At 47.4% G+C, this 23,637-nt stretch overlaps 1 protein-coding gene across 1 annotated transcript in view; it reads right to left on the reverse strand.

Annotated features, from left to right (window-relative positions):
* The window catches only part of LOC115327660 (connectin-like), a 245,187-nt gene extending 221,826 nt beyond the window's left edge, over nt 1-23,361 (reverse strand). The window contains exon 1 of the mRNA XM_029988694.4: nt 23,157-23,361. Within this exon, the coding sequence (XP_029844554.2) occupies nt 23,157-23,224 (68 nt within the window). The 5' untranslated portion in view covers nt 23,225-23,361. The remainder of the gene's footprint in view (nt 1-23,156) is intronic.
* Between the last annotated feature and the right edge of the window lie 276 nt (nt 23,362-23,637).

Raw genomic sequence — 23,637 nt, forward strand, 5'->3', positions numbered from 1 at the left:
TCGGCAGCACGGCGATCGCTTCTACGCCGCCGTCAGCTGTTTTAGCGGTGCCTCTAAAAAGGGGACGCACTGCCACTCAATGCCGTAACAGAATATAGACAGACAGTTTCCTATAGCCTAAAGCTTTATTTTTTTTATGATAAACTTGCAGGGTACAGTGGATGAAAAAAGAAAAGGAAAGAAAAAGATTGAGTACTGTTGTGAAAACGGAAAAGCCCCGGACCAGACCCTCCCTATCTAATCCGTCCGGCAACGGTGAACTCATTGAGTAGCATCGCCACATGGCTCCGGTCGGCTTGCCCGGAAACGAGGCGAGAGGCGACAAGGGGGTGCCGTGGGACCACCGTGTTGGCGTCGCCCCACCTAGGCGCGGAGCTAAGCCGGACCCTTCTTTCTGGCTGCGTTAACGCTGGTCCGAAACGGGGTCAGCCGACTCAAGAACCGGAAGGATTACCGGGCCAGGATTCCGGGTAACGACGCGCCAGCTGCGGGACCTCCGTGAGGGTGGGATTATCCCCGGACTCCACCTGCGGATGATCCGGCCAAGCCCTTTCCCGTGCCTCAACGCCGTTTGATGGAGGGGTCAGCACTACCACGGCCAACGTCGTCACCCGGGCAAACACTGGACCCCTTGCTGTCGCCTCCCCGGCGCAGCTTTCGAGGGAAAGGGTGCCTCGGCGCCGGAGTGTAAAGTCCGGCCACAGCTGCAGTGTGTGCATGTGGGTGTGTGCGTGCTCAGGGGATGAGTGGAGGCGGGGCCTGAACATGATTTGTTGGCAGCTCGGCCACCATTGGCTGCCAGCCGCGAGAGTACCGAAGAGCGACCCTATAAAAGGGGCAAACAGAATGTCGCATCTGTGCTCTCGGACGTTGTAAATACTTTGTACATATGTATTAAACAAAGTTTCGTTGCGAGAGACCCTCCCGTCTCGTTGCGAGAGACCCTCCCGTCTCGTCATGTTCCTGGACGGGAGTCTGCCCGCTGCTCCTTTCCTGGCCTGGCCCTGCGTGACGCTACCCGGAGAACCCCCTCGGTCCCAACAACTGGATGGCAGCGGCGGGATCGACTTCGCCGGACCATGACTTCTTGTGTGGGTGAGTGCCCGGCCCTTTCTTTCTCAATCTGCCAGACCCATTAGCTCAAAGTTTTGCCTATGGGGGTTGGAGATAATCGTTGTTAGAAGGACTGTGTGACCGTTCTAACGCGAGCATTTTATGAGAAAGGGGGCCAAGACAAGCTAGATCATGAGTCTAGAGGCGTTCCGTTGGCATGAGGTGGTACAGGTCTGTACCGAGTTAGGAATCGATTTGGGGCAGACAAAAAGAAAACCGCACATCATCAAACTCCTTCAGGCCGAAGACGTCAGTGTTGAGGAGTTCGCAGAGGCTCTGGAGGAAGTTCGCGAAAGGGAGCGGGAGGAACACAGAAAGCGGGCAGACGAGGAGGCTCGCGAGAGGGCTAGAAAGGAACTCGAGAGGGCTCTCGAGGCGGCGAGATGGGAGCTCGAGAAGCGCGAGTATAAGCGCGAAATGGAGCGGCTCGACTACGAGTTCGAGCAGCTCGAGCTCGCGAAGAAAGCGCGGGAGTTGGAGGCTCTCTGTCGGGCAACAACAGGCGTTGAAGCGGTAACAGGGAAGGCTTGTCAGAGAAAGGAGAGACTGGGAGCTGGGGACACTAAGATGACCGTAGACCAGCGTCTTTCTCCCGACACGGCCGTCACCGTTCTTCGCAAGCCCGACCCGAACTCCGAGCGGCAGGACGGTGAGAGTGACGTGAAAGCAGCAACAGAACTGGTGCGTCAGAAAAAGAGGAAAATGGAAGCTGAGGACACCGAGGTGACCGGAACCAGCATGTTTCCTCCGACACGAACGACGCTGTTCCACGCAAGACCGACGCCGTTCCGTACAAGACCGACCGAACGCCCGAGCGGCGGGAAAAGGAAGAGAAGGCTCTTCGGGCGTCCAGCTGCGACTTCCTGGAGGATGAAGGCGACGCCAAGACAGAGACGACGCCGGGGGAGTCCAGCCAGCTCATGGAGAGCAGCGCCGAGATGCCGGGGAGAGCGGCCCAGCAATCAAGCCAGGATCCTGACCGCTCTGATTGGCACGGGTGCGGCTTTGAGGACAAGCCTACGGCGCCATCGCAGGAGTCCAAGCGGCCCACCAGGAGGGAGGTGGTTGAGATTTCCTTCGACGAGATCAACCACACCTGCCTGGTGTGGTTGGGGAACCCGGACTCCAGGTCATTCACGGAGTCCAGGTGCAGGGAGGACGACGAGTGCGCGTCCGGCAGCGAGTCGTCATCGGGGTTGGAGGACGGGAGACCCCAAGCCGGCCATCCCAGGGGACCTGCAACCGGCGGTGGCTGCGCGGGCAAGGGACCCTCCGGAGTCACGATGGAGCCCGGGCGGGACCAAACAGACCCGACGCAGGTGCCTCTAAGGACGTCGTCGTGCTCGCGGCATGGGGGATCCGCCACCGAGAACTTTAAGGCCGTCATGATCCAGCGACCGAGACGCAAGAGGAAGAGGCGGCGCCGAATCAGCGTTGTACGCTCTAGCAGCAACGCTTCCTGCGAAGAGCGCCAAGGAAAGCGCGCTGAGCGCCCCTTCAAGAAGAAAAAGCGGTCCTCGAGGCTGGGAGGGGGAAGACTCTGAGACCCTCGTCCCAACGAGCCACGGACCCACAGCTCAAGTACGAGCAAGCAGCCTGGAGGAGGCAACAACGAGCCTGGAACGACTCGGCGAGGTTCCAGACGGAGTCACAGCTCATCGCCTGTGGTTCAGCCTGGCGTCACGTCGGACGCGGAGACTAAGGGAGATCTCCGAGGCTGCAACTTCGGGCCTGCACGCAAGTTCAAGGAGAAGAACTTGAACAGTCCGAGTGATGCCAAGAACAAACAGGGCGTGGGTTAGATACAAAGAAGGACTTTCGAGGGAAAAGGTGGTTCTTTAAGGGCTATTGAGTCAACTAGGTTATTCGGCAAGTTTATTAGCTTTTCTTTTTCGGGAGTCCGAGTTTTGCATTTCGTTGGGCTTTAGCTTGTTGTGTTAGCGTTGTTCCTTTAAAGCGGTCTTCTCCTCAGTAGAGATTGCATTACGGAGGACGTGATCAAATTTAATAGGGATATACCCTATGTGAGTTACGTTCCGGTTTGTAATGTGGTTTTGTTTTCACGGGAGTCCGTTTTATTTTGGGTTGAGCGTTAGAGGGCTTTTATTGGTCTACAAAAGTTTCTTTCGCTAAAGCAACCTGTCGTAGGAAATAAGTTTCTGTGTGTCTTTCGTTGATAGAATAGCACGGAACTTTCAAGTGGCATTTTTTATTGTTGTTTGAGAGTGGTCTGGCGGATTGAAGGTATGGAGGGCTGGGCGCTCGGCTGCGCGGAGTCTGGTTCGGTGTTGTGGGTTGCGTTACTGTCACTTCCCAGAGTTGACTCCAGCCTGGACCTCAGTCGCCAGCCTTGCCGTGAGACCGCGTCTTTCAAGGGACCAGTGTGGACTGCTCCCCTTCAAGACACTCTTCCCAGCGGCGGAGGAGCTGTTGTGAAAACGGAAAAGCCCCGGACCAGACCCTCCCTATCTAATCCGTCCGGCAACGGTGAACTCATTGAGTAGCATCGCCACATGGCTCCGGTCGGCTTGCCCGGAAACGAGGCGAGAGGCGACAAGGGGGTGCCGTGGGACCACCGTGTTGGCGTCGCCCATTTAGGCGCGGAGCTAAGCCGGACCCTTCTTTCTGGCTGCGTTAACGCTGGTCCGAAATGGGGTCAGCCGACTGAAGAACCGGGAGGATAACCGGGCCAGGATTCCGAGTAACGACGCGCCAGCTGGGGGACCTCCGTGAGGGTGGGATTATCCCCGGACACCACCTGCGGATGATCCGGCCAAGCCCTTTCCCGTGCCTCAACGCCGTCTGATGGAGGGGTCAGCACTACCACGGCCAACGTCGTCACCCGGGCAAACACTGGACCCCTTGCTGTCGCCTCCCCGGCGCAGCTTTCGAGGGAAAGGGTGCCTCGGCGCCGGAGTGTAAAGTCCGGCCACAGCTGCAGTGTGTGCATGTGGGTGTGTGCGTGCTCAGGGGATGAGTGGAGGCGGGGCCTGAACATGATTTGTTGGCAGCTCGGCCACCATTGGCTGCCAGCCGCGAGAGTACCGAAGAGCGACCCTATAAAAGGGGCAAACAGAATGTCGCATCTGTGCTCTCGGACGTTGTAAATACTTTGTACACATGTATTAAACAAAGTTTCGTTGCGAGAGACCCTCCCGTCTCGTCATGTTCCTGGACGGGAGTCTGCCCGCTGCTCCTTTCCTGGCCTGGCCCTGCGTGACGCTACCCGGAGAACCCCCTCGGTCCCAACAGTACGCCGTCTTGGAGGATCACGACTCTAATACAATATAATAGTACAAACATCGCCACATGCCTTTTCTATGATTATAAAAAACATGTAATCTTAGCAGCGATATAGCAACGTAGAAATATAATTTCGTGATCAGATAGACGTTGCGAGCGTTCAGGATTGCTAACACCAATCACTTTTCTCCGGTGGTGAAAACCCATGAAAATTCGGATTCTTTATACGGTATGCGCCAGTAATACCTTGAACTTGAGCACACGCATAAAATGCGCCAAATAAGAATTCCGGGCGATGTTCCAGGGAACAAATGCTTAGAAAGCACGACTGTAGTCGAAGTAAACAAACACAACGGCACGGGCGTTTCTGCTGTCTTGAGTGTGCCGCCACGACATCGCTGCACGAGTAGGTGGATCTTCCCTTCTAGTACGTGCTGGTCTACCATAGCGACACATCACGAAAATTTACAGTCAAGGATAGCGCTTTTACGCGGAACGATGAGCTTTCACTACGCCGTCCACGTCGACGATAACCACCGACGCCATGTTTGAGGCGCGAGCTCATGTATACGTGCGCTTCCGCGCATCCCGAGGGAACGGGAAATTCACCCCCCGCGGAGGAAGACAAGGAGAAAACGTAGTCCCTTGTTTGTGAAACGATAATTGCAGTATCGCGTATTCTGAACTGGAACTATTTTACGTCTTATGAAATTATCATGCACAACGTATCTAAATGAACTGAAAATTGTTTCGTTAGCGAAACTTCACAAAGGCCGCCAAAATTTTCAAGCAGACGATAATTTCATTGGTCGGCACAGAAGCAGAAAAAAGTTTGCACGCATTTTATTTATGCGTGATTGATAGGCGGTTCTGCCTTCTAAAACTGAATATACTCATTCACCGACACTTCCTTAACGCCATCGCACCAAAAAGTAGCTTCCCCAAAAACCGCTTGAGTGGCCCTTGAGCATTTGCAATGTCTCCTCAAATGGCCACTTGTACCATTATCGGTGAGAGAGTTGTCAGTCCAATAGATCGACTGCCTATAAATTCAAACGTCGGTCTGGAGGAAATAAGCAGAAAGTTGCTGAAATTAAGTAAATATATGTCCAGTGAACTTCTAGGAGCACTGTTCCGAAATTCACTTTCTACCAGTACGCTACCCGACGGCTTGAAACTGACCCATGCCATCCCTATTGAGGAGTTTCAGCGAATATAGGGGGCCCTCCGATCGATCCAACATGGCGGACAAGAGGGGTTAGATTTGCGACGCCCGTAGACCGGTAGCGTATAAATTAAACAAAGCGTGTCGTTCTCTGTTTGTTGCCGTGTGCGAGACGATCATCGCTTCAACCAAGATCTACCGTAATCTACAAATGAAGTATTCAAGCCAGCCGAAGGCAAGAAATCTTGCCAAGATTTCTTGAGCCCAAGATATCAGTGCAAGTGTTCGACGTGAGCTCTCACGCTGGTGCAGCTGTCATCAAGCTGAACCGAATGTACGCGCGTCCAAAGACGGTACCTAGCAGCAATGTTCGCGCGTTGAAACTATGACGCATACTTTATCTAAAACTAAAACTATCGGTCTGTGGCTACAATCATTTTCGTTGACGTTGCTTAGATGATGTAACCACTCGGGTCTCGCATTAAACGGTGTTGTGAACTCTTCGGTTGTTCTAGTTAATTGTGCTAAAAAGCGGTTGGATGAAAAGTATGACAGCTATAGTTTACGAGGGACTATTGAGGTCTTTATCCTGCGTTCTATGTATCGAAACATCGGTATCCTTGGTGTTATATTGCGATCAGCTGGTCGCCGATCATCCTGTTTTTACGCATAATGTAAACTAGCCCCGAGAAGCGCAATTCTCATTTCGATGTGCTTGTGCACCCCTACAAGCCTCCTTTTGGCTCTTGTGGAAAGTTTTATTGTAATAGCAATAGTCTCATCGGTCATTCAAGTTGTATGTGCCACGGTGATATCTGCTGTGTGTGATCTGCTGACAAACCAGTCTGAGAACAGAGGTAAAGCTTTTTTTAACTTTTTCTTTTTACAAAACAGGGCAAGGCTTCTAAAACAAGAGCAACCTAAGCTGATATTTGAGTGTGCTCAACAATGAATGGCAAAAGGTGCTTATGCTAAGTGGTAGATGTACACAGTTGATTTTCTTTTTGCCTCTGCATTGTAAATTGGAAGATATGTATCAGCAGAAGACATGTGTCCTTTTGACAGTGTGTTTTATTAGGGCAAAAATTAGTTTTCATACACACCCAAAGAGTTCGCAACACCATTTAAAGTGAGGCCTGAATGGTTACATCATCTAAGCAACGTCAACGAAAATGTTTGTAGCCGCAGACCGATAAATTTAGGTTTAGATAAAGTATGCGTCATAGTTTCAGCCTCAAACGTGCAAACATTGTTGATATGTACCTTTCTTGATGACAACTGCACCCACGTGAGATAGCCCACGTCGTCGAACACTTGCACACATATCTTGATTATGGTATGGCAAGATTTCTTGCTTGAAGTGAAGATCATCTCGCTACGACTAGCTACGACCACCCACCGCAGCGATGCAGGCGTCGAAGGGCGCAACGCAGTCAGTCGCCGTCACCCGACGCTGCTCGTTTGGCATTCACGGCTTTCCACCCAGGTGCTTCGTTTGTACTTGGCACCGAGTGTTATTTTTTGTGCTTGTGTGTGTGCTCAGTGGCTGGATATGGGCCTCAAGAGCAGTTCTTTGGGCTCAACAGCGTTCGCTGAAGAACTTGTGAAGAAAATGCCACCCAGGAAAAAAAGCACGAAGACACAACGCACCAGCTTGGCGGACTATACACTGGGCGCGGAAATCAGGCCCTGCGGATTATACACCAAATGCAAACTATCTAAACAAAACAAAAACTTTTTTAAGCTCAAATTGGCTTCTGCTGACTATACGCCTGGACACTGGTGCCTGTTATTGAGCATTGTATATTGTCACGGGTGGTGACCAAAAAACAATAGATGAACAGGAAGAAATAAACGTTTAATGTGGCGAACTTGTGCCAAAAATAAAAGAGTACAAAAGATAATAACAAAGCGTCGCGGGCGTCGAAATCGGCGAAACCGCAGGATCGAGCGCTGGGGCGAGACTGACTCGACAAGGTCGCGGGCGGCCTCTTATCTAGAGTGCGTCGCTATCTCGAAGATTCGGCGAAAGCGGTTCGAGCGTCGCGTGATCGGGGCGAGAATGAACACGCACTTTCTAGAAAACAAAAGCAGGGATAAATGATAGAAGTTACGTGTGGCACATGAATAAACGGGAACTTTCTGGAGGACCGTGACCGAGCGTTGCTTTCTCAGCCTTGCTCGCGGCAATATTCACTGCTGTTCGTTGTGTCTTGCGGCTGCCTTCCTGTAATGATGCAGAGGGGTCAAATGAACCTTGAAATAAACATATCTAAGCATATCCAGATGCGATCTGCCTTGAAGCCAGATGGTCAGGGAAAAGGTGTGCCATTACCTAATTTGCCAACAGCACACCAATGGTCACGATCAAAACTCACCGAGTCAATGGTCAGTTTTCTACCACAATATTTATTGCCGTGTGTAATCACCAATTTGGTCTAATGAAAAGCTTGTGGCTGTAGCCCATAGTACACACATTATGGATGTGCAAAGCTTATGCTGTAGACATGCATCATCACATGAGCATGTTTCTTATCAATCTTAAACGTAAAACGCTAGTTATGCAACGAAATTCCCATATCACATTTTTAGCAAACTGAATGTTACACTTTTAGCTTTGGAAGTAAACCAATTCACAATACCACCAGTGGCATACATCGTGCTAAGCATTAGTGCCGCATGTGGCAGCAAAATGTTTTAACTAGGGAAGCAAACCTAATCGATCGTGTTGATTAAAGCACCTAGATACGGGAGAAATTATCAATCAAAGAAAGCCACTCGAAAGGGAAGTTTTCCCTCTGAACGAATATGATTTTTTATTGGGCGTTTCGCAATGTAAGGCCGAAGACATTCACTCCGTGATCGGTACACTAGCATTTGCTTAGTAGTCGGTCGTGCGCTATAAAAACAACAAAAACAAAGGTGAATTAGAAACGTGATAGATTCGCCTTTGCACGGAGTCCTTACACTTAAAATCGTGTCAACATAAAGCGACTATGGCCCACGTTGCCAGCAGCAATCTTAAAATTTATCCGTGTAGTCGTCACACTCGTGCACCACCCAAAAGCGTTGCTGCAAGCCCCTCCGCCGTCAACTTTGAGTCGCTGTTGAGTCTGAAGAACTGCTCTATAAGGTCCATATCCCGCCACTGAGCATATACACAAGCACAGGAAATAATACGCGGTTCCAAGTACAAACGAAGAACCCGGGGCGGAAAATCCTGAATGCCGATCTGCGTTGGGCGACGGCGACTGACTGCGTAGTACACAGGTTGCACTTCTTCGACGCCTGCATCGCTGCGGCGGGTGGTCGTAGCTAGTCGTAGCAGATCGTGTCACCTCTCTTGCTCGTACCGGAACACTAGAGCCACGTAATATTATTGCTGCCGAAGGTTGTCTACGTTCGCGGCCAACGCATTTGCACAAAGCCAACGCCCAGCGAACCTATCCCCCTCTTTCTCTTTCGGCGACCGGCCGCAAGGGCGGTGACACCGTCGCTGAAACTCCTCAATATCTACAAATACCGGCAATTGCAACTCCCTCACAAATTACAGACCCACATCTCTTACTTCCGTATCATTTAAATTACTCGAACACATATTTTGTTCTCAAACTATGAAATATCTCGTGAGTAACAATCTTCTTTTTCCAAACCACCAAGGTTTTTAACAGGGACGTTCCTGTGAATTTCAACTTTGCCAGCTAATCACTGATCTTTATAAAGTATTCACTCGTCCCTCGGAACTGACGCAATTTGTATCGACCTTTCTAAAGCCTTTGATAGGCGTAATAGGTTGATAATAATAAAAAAAAAATAACTTACAGAGGCTAATATAGAAATGGGTGTTCTTAAATGAATCTGTAACATTTTTAAAAAAAATATATTTCAATAAGTCGTCATTGATAACAAAATTTCCCCCAATACGCCTAAACCTAGTGTACTGCAAGGATCAGTACTTCGACCACTCCTTTTCCTACTATCGACTAATAATATTCACCTAAACAAGAAGTCAACAATGCGACTTTTGAAGACGACTGCTTCATCTACCGGATCATTACCTGTTCTTCTAATAGCACAATACTAGAGGCAGATCTAGAAACAATTTCACTGTGGGGCGCTGATAGGTTACAGATAAATTCACTTAAAACTAAACACATCACCTTCACTACCAAAATCAACATCCCCAGCATACTTACGAAACTAAACGTGTAAACATAAAAAAGGTGCAATCGTTTAATAAGTACCGTGGTGTTCACCTTACAGCAAATTTACCGTGCAAATAACATCTTGAAATAAATCTACGAAACGCTAATGAAATCTCTAGTTTCCTGGAAAGTTTTTTTTTTTTTTTTTTTGTCTGACACCAATACAAAACGAATCGCATATAAAACCCTTGTTTGAAGCAAACGAGAATATGCGTCAGGTATTTGGAATCCTCACCAAGCCTATCTAATAAATGAATTATCTTCAAAATAAAGCAGACCAGTTTATAACACGCAAATATTCGACCACATGCAGTATAGCAAGTACGATGAGTCCTTAAATTTAGAATCGCTCGAAAGTAGAAGTCGTATCATTCTTTTTTTTTCTTGTTTTTATTTCATGATATATATTGCTCTTTTACGCCCTTCCGACAAACGCAGGTTGCACCAGCCAACAGCACCTTCTCGCGCCTAGTCCACCGTCACAAAGTAACCCCGATATTTGCACGCACGAGCCTACACAAATACTTACCTCATATAACCTTGCTTTTTCTGAATGGAAAGTCTTACCGTGTATTATCGCAGTGACACAGGATTATAGTCTTTTTCTTTTTTTAATCTCGTGATTTCCTGTGTCTCCCATGAAGCATATTAACCTTTTTTCCTCGTATTAGATAAGACATAGTCATGCAGTATGTCGTTAGACTTTTCTTCTTTTTTTTCATTGGGTCCGTATAATACAATTATTGCAGTTCAGCAATTCAATTATGTGATTATATTTACTACATTTCTGTTCGTCGCGGCTTCTTTTTTTTAACGTGCCTATCACTTCTGTTAACCTTCTTTCTTTGTACGGATTTTCCCTTATGTAATGCTCGAAAGGAACTTAGGGTAACTGAATAAATAAATAAATAAATAAAAGGTAGATGGCGTGCGCTCAAAATTCTGGGCTGGCCGCTTGACGTGCCATCTGGTTAATTTCTCGAAGGTTTCAAAAGTAGCGGGCGGAAAATTATTCTGAGATGAGCCTATGTTCTGTAGTTTACTGCACTCATATTTTTTTCGATAAAAGTTGCAGCAAACCTAAGAAAGATGTCGTAGTGAGCATTCTGTCATTGGCGGAAATTCTGCCGCAATAACGTTTTTTTTTTTGTTTTTTTTTTTTTTTGGTCGCGTTTGTCGCCAAGGCGCCGAAAAACAGAGAGAGGTGATTAGGCGAAAGCGTGCGGGGAGATTAGAACGCCGAGCTTTGGTTGGAGGAATTAGTTGGTGGTCATAAAGCTAGGTACCTTTGTCTCCTCTGCACTCGTCGAACGTAGGAGCGCACATGAAGGCTCCCTAGTCGAACGCATTCGAACACGAGAGCCAAACCCCCGATGCCGGCATTCCGCGTTCGACGAGTGCAGCAGGTACAAAGGCAGCTTTGCCGAGAGCAAGTTTCCCTGCTTCTTTTGCAGGGGTTGTGACGACGTCAGAATCCAGAGCTCTGATTGTCTCTGATTGAAGGATAATGAGTCGACCTCAAGGCAGCTTTCTTTAAGGCCTATTCACTATACCCTTCAATCAGAGGCAATCAGAGCTCGGCGTTCTCACGTCATCAGAACTCCTGAAAAAGAAGCAGACCAATTTGCTGTCGGCATAGCTTGAAGTTCACTCGCTCATCATTCCAACCAGAGTTCGGCGTTCTGACGACGCCGCGCGCTTTAGTCTCCTCCTCTACCTGAGTTTCAGGGCGCACAGTTATTCATCAGTGTGCGCGTGTGTTTGTGTTGTCGTAATTATAAAATAAACTATACAACGTAAAAGAGGTGCAAGGAGCACAGTTGGGCTGCCATGAATGGGGCGTATCCGTGATCTTACAGGATCCTCGGAAGTGAAAGAGGGGTTTAAAGAAAACTTAATCTGAGAAAGGGATGAAACGCGAAGACACGTTGAAAGAAGGGAACCACACAGACAAATTGTCAGGGCGCCAACGAACTGGTGAAGATTAGGCAAAAAACAACCCCGAGATTGCAGGTATAAGCAAAGGATGACACACACGCCGAAAAGTCTCAACACAGCGGGAATTGCACCTGTGTTACTCTTCGTGTGTATGAATAGTCCGCTATTTACCTGCAGTCTCGAGGTTGTATATATATATATATATATATATATATATATATATATATATATATATATATATATATATATATATATATATATATATATATATATATATATAGGGTGACCCGAGTCACCAGGCTCGATCTAAAATGGACCGTAAAAGTCGACGCCTGCACGTAGCAATCCAATTTTTTTGTCAAAGGTATATTTCACAGGTCGATTTTTTTTTTCTAGTAAAATTACAAAGCGTAGCTTTCCGTCTCTAAAAAATAAGGCCAAGAAACTTGCCAGGGTTTACGGCGGGCGGCGACGCAGATGTCTAATTCGAGTAGTGGGGTCTGCTTGGCGTACTGTTGATAGATGTCAGTCCCTCCTTACCGCAACGGCTCGCGACCACCGTGGTTTATTAAAATGAACCTAATATTTTTTTTCTTAATTTACCTTTGGTTAAAAATTAAATTCGAATAATAAAAGCAATACGTAAGGTAAAAAAAAAAACATGTCTGCATAACTACGGCGCTTTTGCTCCCAACGTATTTCGTCTGCGTGTCGTCTGCTCCCAACGCCATTTATCAACAAGACCGCCAAACATACGCCGCTAATCGACTTGGTCATCTGCCTCTCCGCCCGCCGTAGACCCTGGCAAGTTTGTTGGCCCCATTTTTTTACAGCCAGAGAGCTACGCTTTGTAATTTTACAAGAAAAAACCGGCCTGTGAAATACACCTTTGACGAAATATTTAGGTTGCAACGTGCAGGCGTCCATTTTTACGGTCCATTTTAGATCGAGCCTGATGACTTGGGCCGCCCTTTATTTTGTCTAACACGCAATCGCTATGTGTCGTGCTTTTTCTTGCGTATCTGTAATGTTCTTACCTGTCTCATGTTAGTTTATGTCAGCTATTTAGCACACTGCCTGCGCGCTCGCCCTTTTTTCAGCCAGAGAAACGAGGTGAAGTGAATCAAGTACGCATGCACACAAGTGAAAACTAGTCACTAATATGGTGGAGGCGACATTTCCGTCGCATTCCCGTTTTCACTACGCTCTTTACTCTCTTCTTTGTCTTCTTTGTGGAGACCGCTACACAAACAAATATAAACATCCTGCGCGTACTAAAACACAACAAAGAAACAAAAAGCTTGCTTTTTTGTTGGAAATTAACCGTACCAAAGTCGCTCTGCTCCGCTCCTTAGAAAGTAGGGGTTCTCACAACTCCAAATATTATTAAAAAAATGTAAAAAATATTAGATATTTGTCTATTATAATCAAATCAACTTCGAACCAACTGCCTTTCTCAAGAAGTATCTTTGGAGCGATCGTGCATACAATTTTCGGCAGGTGGGCTACAGAAAAGAAGAAAAAGAAAAAACACTAGCCTATGACAGACATAAATGAGATTATCAAATAGCCGGCCTTCTAAATGAGCATCCTGTTCTCATGACAATAATTGAAGGAAGTACGTCTGTGCAAGCCTTACAGAAGAACGTGGATATGTATCTTTTGTCGGCTTTAAGAATGACGGGCTACATTTTTTGTGCGCTGGTGGCGTTTCTATTCCGCACCACTCCTTTTGCATGCTATGGGGCCAATAAAATCCTTTTCTTCGATGGATGGCTATTTAGTTCAGTTGTAATGTGCTGGTGTAATTTTTTTTTTTTTTTTTGCAGTTTTGTTGCGTGGTGCTACTCTACGTGCAGTGTTTGCACAAACTTAAAAAAGATCGATGGGCGTTGCTTTGTCACTTCATTCGTGACTGCCTTGTTTTTATTTTCTTGGCTTCGTCGTTTTATACAGTTTTTTTTTTTTTTTCTCATGTGCATATTTTGTGTTCTCTTATTCATCGGGTTTACTTCAGTTGCTGAGGAAAATTCGAAGAATACATTCTAGGTCGTAAAATAGCATAGAAGCACCAGTCAGTGCTACGCGCTCGCGCCATAAAAGGCCAGAGCGCGGGCACTTTGCAAAAACATAAGAAACTATTAAGCGGCCAAATAGCAGAGATGACTTCAACATACGCAAGCGTGCATGTAATTCCTATTTAAGCACTGCAGGTTTTTGCTAATCTGACCACTCCCTTTGGTCGAACTCTCTTGATGATTTGCTCAGGATTGAAAGCGCGAGTAGGAACCGTTTGCGAAGTAGTTCAGGCAAGTAGTCACAAGGAGAGATGCGTTCTTAATCGGAGTGTAATCGAAAGCACCATTCCGATCAACCGTTGCGAGAAGGGAATAACAGCCCTAATCCATGCCCGAAAACGACGGATTGGGCAGGAAGCCAGTTGGAGGGGCTTCGGTCGACGACCGGGCCGCGTCTGCGAGCGATCACAACGGGAACGACGCAGATGGCGCCGCAGGTGCGCCGAATATGGTCCCACGAGAAAACCATACAGGGAAGCAAGCGAGTCGCTCGACGGTAAAATGAATGACGCTTTTGTTTGATTTTTTTCTTGTGGATATACTTTTTGATACGAAGACAAAACATGTGTCTCATGCTGAGCGATGGCTCGCAGGAAGTGTTTACGGACTTTAGCGGCTGTTCGAGGAGCCGGGCGTATTGTTCGATCGCCACGGAGACTCAAAGGTCAAGACGTCTTTTATATATGTATGCTATGACAAGAACAACGTGTCAAGCACTTCTCAACTCAACAGCTGCGGTAGAAAGTTTGGAAAATAAAATAAATCAAACAATATTGTTTTAAATTTTGGTTTCTATGCAGGGTGTGCGGAGGTAAACAAAAACAAATAATGGCCGAACTTCCGGGGGGAGTATGTTACTTCCTGTTGGCTATTGATTTTGCTTGCTTTTGAGGACCTTCAGTGAGGGGAGCATACTTTCACCGTCTCACCGCCGAGAATTAACTCCGGTACCTCCTGAGATTTTGATTTACGGGATCGACATACCTTCCGGATCCTTTGGGTAAAAAGAAAGAGCATTTGTTCCTCAAAGAAATTACAAATCTTCGAAGGTATCCTGGGCGCATCGTTAGGACCATCTTTCGACTCGTCTGGTTAGTATACACCAACTCAACTCTCCTACGTCACGCCGCGGTGGTGGCGCGCCGGACGCACTTCCGGTCTGGGGCGGTGGGCAGAAGTCGCCGTGCCAGACATGCATTCCCGTGTTCCTTTGGAAGAAACGAGACAAAAAACCTGCCTTCTCGTCAAAATGCTGCGACGGGGGTTGTACCAAGAGAGTCTGGAAAGGTTTGAAGATCAGTTTTCATGTGTTTTTGCCCCCTCCGTTCGTCCGAGAACGTGGATAGTAGCCGTGAAAAGGGCAAACCAGACGCTGTTCAACTACGATTGCGTGTGCGGGCCACAATTTGTGGTCGCCAGATATATTTGTTTTGTTCCAACATGAACGAGAGAAAACCCTCAAGTTGTCTGGACCACCCACGGGTTCAGTGCGTCTTCAAATTTACACGGCCGCCTGATCGTTCGAACTTTCGTCTTCTCTTTCAAAGTTGTCTGCTTTTTGTCGTCTGCTCGTTCAAACAAAAGCGGCCCGTAGACCAAACTTTGACCCGGTGATTGCAATAAGAAGTAATTGCAGGCCTCAAAAGGCTTAAGTAGGCTCGGTGTAAACAGTAGATACAATATGTTAATAATTGGTACCGGTGGCCATCACCTACTTGTTACGCTTGGTCTGTTCCCGCTTCCGATTTTCAGTATCGACGTCGATCATCGCCGCTACCTTTTACACTTTTGTAGCACGAGCGACGTCGCGACCGAAAATAGCTACAAGAATCTCATCATGGTTTTGGCGTCCAATCTGCAGCGTTCATGCGAATGAATCGCCGCACGTCAAATTATTTACGGAAAGTTTAGCGGCGTAACGAGCCTTGATAATTTCGCTCAGGCGATTCAAGCGGTAAGACATTGCGATGGGGACGTAGAATCGACAACTCCTACGCGAAAAAGAGTATGCAGACTCACACAGACGCCGACAATGTGACATTCGAATGGTTTGTTGACGCGGGACGCAGTGCTTCTTGCCCGTACTCCATTGCGCGTGCTTTCGAACTGTCGTCTGCTCTTTCAAACTTGACTGCTTTTTGTCGTCAGCTCGTTCAAACGACAGCGGCCCGTAAACCAAACGTTGACCCGGTAATTGCGATAAGAACTAAGTGCGGGCCTCAAAACACTTTTCAAGGTTGGTTGGGGTAAGTCGGCTAAGTGTAAACAGATACAAGTTGTTGATCATTGCTACCAGTGGCCATCACCGACTTGTAATGCCCGATTCTACTAGCGGTTTTCAGTACCGATGTCCACCATCTCAGCTACGGTCCACGCTTTTGCAGTCCCAGCGACGTCGCGACTGAAAATAGCGAGCAAAATCTCATCGTGGGAGTCAGGGTTTAGCGCCCATTCTGCCGCGTCCACGTGAAATGAATCGCCGCACGTCACATTATTCACGCAAAGTTTTGCTTCTATAGTTTTGCTGAAGCCGCTCAAGTAGTCAGACATTGTTAGGAGGACGTAGAATCAACAATTCCAACGCGAAAAAGAGCACGGGGACTCCCACCGACGCCGACAACAACGCAATTCAATGGTTTGTTTATGGGCGACGGCGGGCTTCTTGCCCACCATCTACCGCGCATGCGCGGCGCCGGTGGCGTCCGCTAGGGGCGCTCCGGTTTGTTTGTAAACATGAGTTGGTGTATACCTGAGAACGGCTTAAAACCTGCAAATCCCTAAACGCGTCCAACTACTTCGTGAACGGCAAGGCATCGGCGATGGACACGTCCTGGTACTACACAGAAATGAAGCGGCCCCGGCTTCATATTTGTGCAACTATAGGTCGGATCTATTTCACATGAGCGAATGACGTTTTAGCGAACAGCAGTAGTTTTAGCGAATGACGTGTATCCCTGGGGCGCGTGTAAACCCCACCCCCTATTTGCGGCGACAGTCTGAGGCGGCTCATTACAAAAATAATACACGCACCTGGCCCACCCGTGCACGCCGCTTCGCTGCGGCCCTTCGCTAAAGTGTCTTTCGATGAAAAGTCGGGGGCGGGACTTCGTTCGCTAAAACGTCGTTCAACCAACTCAGTGCCACGCCTATATGTCTGTTCAATTCGCCTGAACTGGTTGAACTAGTTCAACAGTGTAGGAACCGCTGCCTTTGAGTCAACTGGAAGTTGCACGGCCGCTACACTGGCGCGTTCGATTCACCGTCTCCGAAGTCAACTCAGTGTCCGTGCAGAGGCAGACGACGAGAGCAGAAGGAGAGAGCAGACGACACTCGCGGTGCCATTTCTCGGAGCTCTTGGTCAAATGTCTGCCACGTTTAACAGTAAGGCAGAGATGGAGATCACATTTCGTCTTATTGATGAAAAGAATGGACCTTTGGCGGACGCGAAAGCGAGATTCTAACAGGGGGTAAGTATGAGCTCAAATATGATATCCTGAAAGAGTCTTACGCCCCTGCTCGCGTAGGATTTTCTCCTTGGGGCAAGTGTTGAACGATTGGCTTAAGTAAATTGTTTCTTTTTTACGCTACCTGCTACTATGGACACTGACACCACCTACAACTTTTTTTCTGTTAGGCGATTTATTATGGTGTAAGAAGACTACTCAACTAATATTGTGCTACAACGTCACATATATTTTTTTTAAGAAAGTAATAAAAAAACGCAACTGGTCGAAAATGAAACCGAAACTGGACTGGGGATGAAGCAGAGATATACAGGAGGAGAGTGTTGCCGGAAGTCATGTGGCTATGAAACGTTTTTGTTTTCAATCAACGTATTTGCAGCTCTTTAGAAGCCACAAAAAAATGAGTATCATATTTTACTTTTAAGTTTAATATTGAGTGCGTGTTTTCGATGACCAACGACTTTGATTACCTAATCCATGGAAAACAGCACGTGACCACGGAGAAGAGAGTGAGCGCGACTCAAACCGGCCAGTTCTCGATCGACGGTTTTCGGGTGGAAAGAACACAAATTTCGAGCCGCGAATTGTATTCTGGATAGCTGGGCTCTCATATGTCATGTACAAATAAATACCTAGGCGCATAAATACCCTATCAGTATCCCTTTAAGTAGCCTCCAAGTTCTCTTTGTTTTATTTACGATAGTTGAACAAAACTGGAGAAGCATTTGGTGACAGCAAAGGACCTGGCGTTTTTTTAAGAACTTCAATTTAAAAAAAAAATAAATAAAGAAAGAAAAATAAATCTACGCATGGACCAAAGCTTAGATGCTGCCACGATGTAGCGCTAGTGCTTGCATGAAGTCGTCAAGGTTTCACAGTTTACGGTTCGAGCGGTGAAAAGTGAAAAGCAAAAATTACTTCTCCGTATGAGAAGACCTCGTCGGATAGCAGAAGAAAGCGTCGTCTGCTTCTGTGCTTACGTCTGCTTCTACTCAACTGCCCATAATTACTTCTTGGTGCTGCGCTTATAATGCAGTGTTTAAAACTGCTCGATCGGGGTCATCTGGTTTATGGGTTCCGTTTAGAATACAATATGCGAGGAGGTTGCAAACGAGGCGACCATCTGCAAGCGTCTCTCCGCTCCTCTGCCCAGTTTCCTCCTCGCCACACGACGACTTAACACACGCCCACTTGCAACTAATCTGCGCAAGAGGCCTCCGCCATTAAATGGCCAAAGCTCTCCACGGTTCGGGTTGCTGTCTCTCTTAAACATGGGCTCTCTACGGCAAGTTGTCGTCAGTGGCGCCATCTGATAGGAGAAACGGAAAACAAAGGTATTCACTTATGACACTGGCATGGCATACAAAATTCATGACTTGTGCTGTATTTGCTGTCCAGAAAAGAATAAAAACCTAGAACCGTTGTCCTATTAACTTACTTTTTCATAAGCTTTATGAACAAAAATGTCTGGTCTTCGACGACAGAAGTATAAAAAGTTGGGCTCATCGCGGAAGGTTACTAGTTCTTTTGTTTTTCTTCTTATAAGTGGTGCATTTAAGATCAGTTGTAACGAACACATTTTAACCGAAAAAGAGATCTTTGTTTTCTGACAACCAAATCTCAGACACTTCGTTCGAAGCATGAACTATGCTGAATAATTGCTTTTTCTCATGAGGTGAGCGTGACGTGGCGTATCATTTCCAATAAAGCATACTGTCCCCCAAAACCAAGGCATCAAATCAAAAGACGTCTAAATCTATGCCCATATATTGATCAAGTGACCCAGACTAACTCGGTGTTCGGTGGCATAGTCGAGTCACGTGTGACCGTACATAGTAACTGACGCAGTCCCCCAGACTGAAGCCAGCTCCTACAGGGCCCCTCCGGGCCGCGATCACGTATACACAGCGTGTCACGGCTTCATATTCTACCGTCTGGGCACAAATAACAAGAATAATAAACGCTTTCAGCAGTAAAGGAACGTGACATACAAGTATTAGTAGCTCCCTTCATCGGAACGTGAACGCTTTTTTTTCTCGTGTTTAATATTGTTTTTGTTTAAAAAAATGGTAGGAGTGACATATAGCCAGACTATCTAGGACGAGGACATGTCCATTTGCGAGCCGGGCATAGCAAATTTCGAGCACATGAACCTTTTGACGTGCCTTTGTACGAAGGTACATTATTGCTGATTGTCCTGGCTCATGTAGAAGGAACTAAACTGCGTAGACTTGAATGGTGTATTGCGCGTCAAAATATGCATCAATGACCAAGGAATCATCCGATAATGAAAGACCTAGTCCGGCAAAGTAAAACACGAAGTAAGCAGAAAGAAGAACTTGAGCGGACCTTCCCATTAAACTCGATCAGTCAACCCTTCGCTGAAAGCAAACTATGCATGACAAGTAATCATTACTTGTATTTGATTACTTTTTGGTGTAATTTTGTAATAATTTAATTCCCTTTATTAGGTAGTAATCACGAGAGTAATTTGACTGCTTTTCAAAGCAACAAAATTATGTGCATCCCTTAATACCTTTCCACCTTTCCCTAATGGCGCCTTTTCTTTCCACAACCTTCCTACCAAGGAATTATTGAACAAGGTCTTTGACAGGGAGACGATCTACCAAAATTGGTCGATATAAAAGGTGAGTAGTTTACAATCCGGTAATTTTTGCCTAACGGGTCAACAGCACGCACGAAAGCCTCGTTTTTAAACCGGCAGGAAGATATGCGGTTTTTAAGTTCTAAAATAATCTCAAAATTAATCGTTACGTTTTAAAGTAGCAGTCAGTTACTTTTCCCCGCGAGGGAATATTATGCGGCTCCCGGCAGGCTACTAGACAAACTCCCCTCCCCCCCCCCTCACACACACACACATATTTCATGACTAATGCCGCAATAATTGTCGGTTGCAACTCTGGTGTAATTGTGCGTACTGGCCCTGAAGAGTCCTATCACGAGATCAGTTTATTCTTAATGGGAAAATTGTATTACACCACAGTGATGCATTTGAAATCAATAATGAAGGTCATTGTATTTAGCATTGGAAATCAATAATGAAGGTCGTTGTACTTTTCGTTCGAAATCACGGTTCATACCATTGACAATTTCAAGTTTTTGTCGCACTCGGGGGCTCGCTGTGAGGGTTCTGAGGTAGTGAATGGTCAGATAGCAAACATATTATAGCCACATTACAAAGAGAAATTGGACGGTAACACTCAATGGTTTTCAGTTTGTCACGGTCAGTGGACTTTGGAATTGGAACTGTGTGGTTCTGCGAGAATGATGGAAGCACGCCCCGCAACTCCAATAGCCACGAGAAAGAGAGCTGAGCATAACAGTTCCCTTTCCGTTTTATCTGTAATTTTCGTGAGCTGATCGACTCCCCCCCCCCCCCCCCCCGCCCCTCTGGGTTTTCATCAGGCCAGCTGTGTTTCCGCTTTGCGACAATTTGGCCCGCGGCAGAAAAAGACCGCACAACCTTGTTCTAAAGTAATCGACTAATCCAATTATATACATAGGAATTGTAACGTGTACAACACTGGCTGGAAGCCGTCGCTTCTTTGGGACACCAAAAATGAGATCGAATCTGGTAGGAGAACCTCTTCTACCTTCTTGGACTTGAATTTTTTTTAAGTGCTCACTACTTGCGAAGGAACTTAGAGTCAGTGACAGCTAAACAAAAGGCAGGCCGCGGCGAAGCCCGAGTATCAACTGATCCTTAAAGAAAAGAGGTTTTAAATGCGAGAAACAAAACACTCGCACCTTGGTAATTATAGGCCCCAGCCACTACGTCTGATGATTGTATGAGCGGGTAACAAACAAAAACGCCTTCAAAGTTGCGCTAAAACCATGTCCCTCCGAAATAGCAAGAAAGGCGACCGAGGAGGAACCGGGGCCCGTCATTCAAGGCTACGAAAGGACCGGCTGGGGGACCCGTCGGGACTTTCCGCGCTTCACTTGTATAGTTGCTGACGTTCAGATCTGTCGTCCTTCTGCCGCTGCGTACACTCGCTTTTATCCGCTGACCAGTCGTAGTAACAATTCAATCGCCCGACATCTTTATTGCTTTCTTGTTTGTTCGTGAAGTTGAGGAATGAATCGTGACACTGAAGCGGCTGACTCGTGCTCCCACGTGAATTGCGGCTGCGCAAACCGAGTTTGGCGTCGTTGCTCTTTTCGCTTGCCGCCCTTCTACGCCGACACCGAGATGTCCAAAAGGGAGATTCCCACTTTATACAAACAGAGAAGTTTGGGCCCCACAAGCATACTGTTTTTTGCTCGAAGCGTGCTCCGGGCGGCGCATCAGGCGTGTGAGTTTGGGTCTAAAAAAAGGCTCGTCTGCATTCGACGCTCTGCCGACCATCTTTGAACGTAAGACCTCAACATCAGAAGGCATACGCAATGAAGAGATGAAACTGGAGAGGAGTAGTCAGGGGAATGTTCCAGGAACCATTTAGCTACTACGTTATCAGTGGTGAACTGTATACTGAAAAAAACCTAGAGCATGTAGCCAAAGAGTGGGGTTCCGCTGGTTATTTTGTGCTGTCTAATATTTGATTTTTTTTTTAAGTTTTTATTTGTGTCGCTGAAGCGAAGATACTTCCCGCGTAGCGGAGTCCCGCTACGCGAGACTTTTTTTAAGCAACTCCACTACCCGGTTATTTGAGAGTGGAGGGCTTGTGTTGCAATAGATGGGCACACAATTCATTATGCGGCTTACCCGAAGATACGTTTTGCATTATTACCTTAGTTTTTAGATTTTAAATACAAAGATGGCGGCCGACCAAGCGCATGAATACATGAAGCTGAATAGCGCCAGATACCAAAAACAAGTCTCATTTGGCCAATAAAATTTTTACAAAATTACGGATAACTTTTTAATAATATAACGGTTAGTTCTAAAACTTCGGCATCTGGTTGGGACAGCTGCATTAGAGCAGAGGCTGAGCGTTTGGCAATGCGTCGTTTACATCATAAAAAAAAATCTAAACTTTTTAGAGGGATCCGCTGTACAAAGAGGACGGTGGCAGCTGCAAGTCATCTCGCTCTTAAATTAACACCATCAAAGCTAATATTCAGACGACTTATTTCCGTCGACGAAAGAAAAATTGTCCTATTATAACGTCCTATTTCGTATTTGACCAATCCTGGAAGACCGACCACATGGGCGTTTTCGGTCGCGCTGGTCACCAGTTGGGAAGCAGATGCAGGTGCCTGCTGTCTGCTTCTTGAGGAACGATCTACGAAACTCACTGTAGCGGCACAATCGAGCAGTTGTTGTAGAATCACTCTCGCAGTATTTTTTCAATAAAAAAAAAACGTTTGTGTATCATTTGAGTTTGAGGCGTCAAAACCTAAAGGAAAATATTCCTCTAGAAATGTCCGCAACTCTTTTGCGCTACTTGTCAAGACTATGCTGCAGCCTAGGATTTCTGCGGGAGCACGTCAGTTCGCTTGCGTTTTATTCGCGTGCGCACCCGGTATAGGGGCCAACATAAAAGGGGGGGGGGGTGCGACCTGCGCCCCCCCCCCCCCCTTTAATGCTTGCCAGTGGCGACCTTATGAAGAAAACTATACATACTCCAGCGTTTTATTAAGGAAAAAATGCTTAGTTTTTTAGTGAAATCCAAATTATTCGCTTAACAATATAAAACTGGGCAGTGCTTCGCCCAGTTCTCTCTGCAGAACCCCCCCCCCCCCCCCCAATTATCCCAAGCCTGACCCAATAATCCACCCCTGTCCCGTAAGAATCTTCGACAGCGCTGCGGAAATTACGTCTCGCTGACAACGACAGTTAACACCGCGTATAGCTTTCTGATCATTCTGGCAATCATAAGTCACGTTAATTACGCCGAGAATATTCGAAACTGCGTCCGCGGCGAGCGACCTGCAGCTGCTTCTATAGCCAGGCAGTGCACACCCGGGGATAGCGCACGGGACTCACCGCAATCCGAAGCTCTCGGCCAGAGGAGCCCTACGAGCGGAGGAGCACGAGGCGCGTGTCTGCATCATCCCAAGGGAGCGCGTATCCTTCGGGGCGTGAGCGCACTGCGGAGCGGACGGAGCAACCTTCCCGGGCGGCCCACTCGGAACCGACTGACGCCCGGGGCGGGCGAGCGAAGCGCACGCCGCGACTCCGGCGGGACGAGTTGGACGAGCACGGTTCGGGAACAACGCCCAAGAGCGCTGGGCGCCGCAGGGTCACGCCGCCGACGACGATCGGGCAGAACCGTTCGCTACGAGAAAGAAGAAATGATCAGCACCGTTCTCTGCCCCGCAGAACACAGACGCGCGGAAGGCCGAGCACGATATACCTGCACCCTCGGAGGCTTGCTTCGCCGGTGTCATTTTCAACGCTCGTGCCCATCGCTCGTGCCTCCCTCGTTTTCCGGAGCGACGCACATGCGTGTGCTGGGTCGGAAAGA

Source organism: Ixodes scapularis, unplaced genomic scaffold (assembly GCF_016920785.2).
Source record: "Ixodes scapularis isolate PalLabHiFi unplaced genomic scaffold, ASM1692078v2 PGA_scaffold0__279_contigs__length_252992795, whole genome shotgun sequence".
NCBI classification, from domain to species: Eukaryota; Metazoa; Arthropoda; class Arachnida; order Ixodida; family Ixodidae; genus Ixodes; species Ixodes scapularis.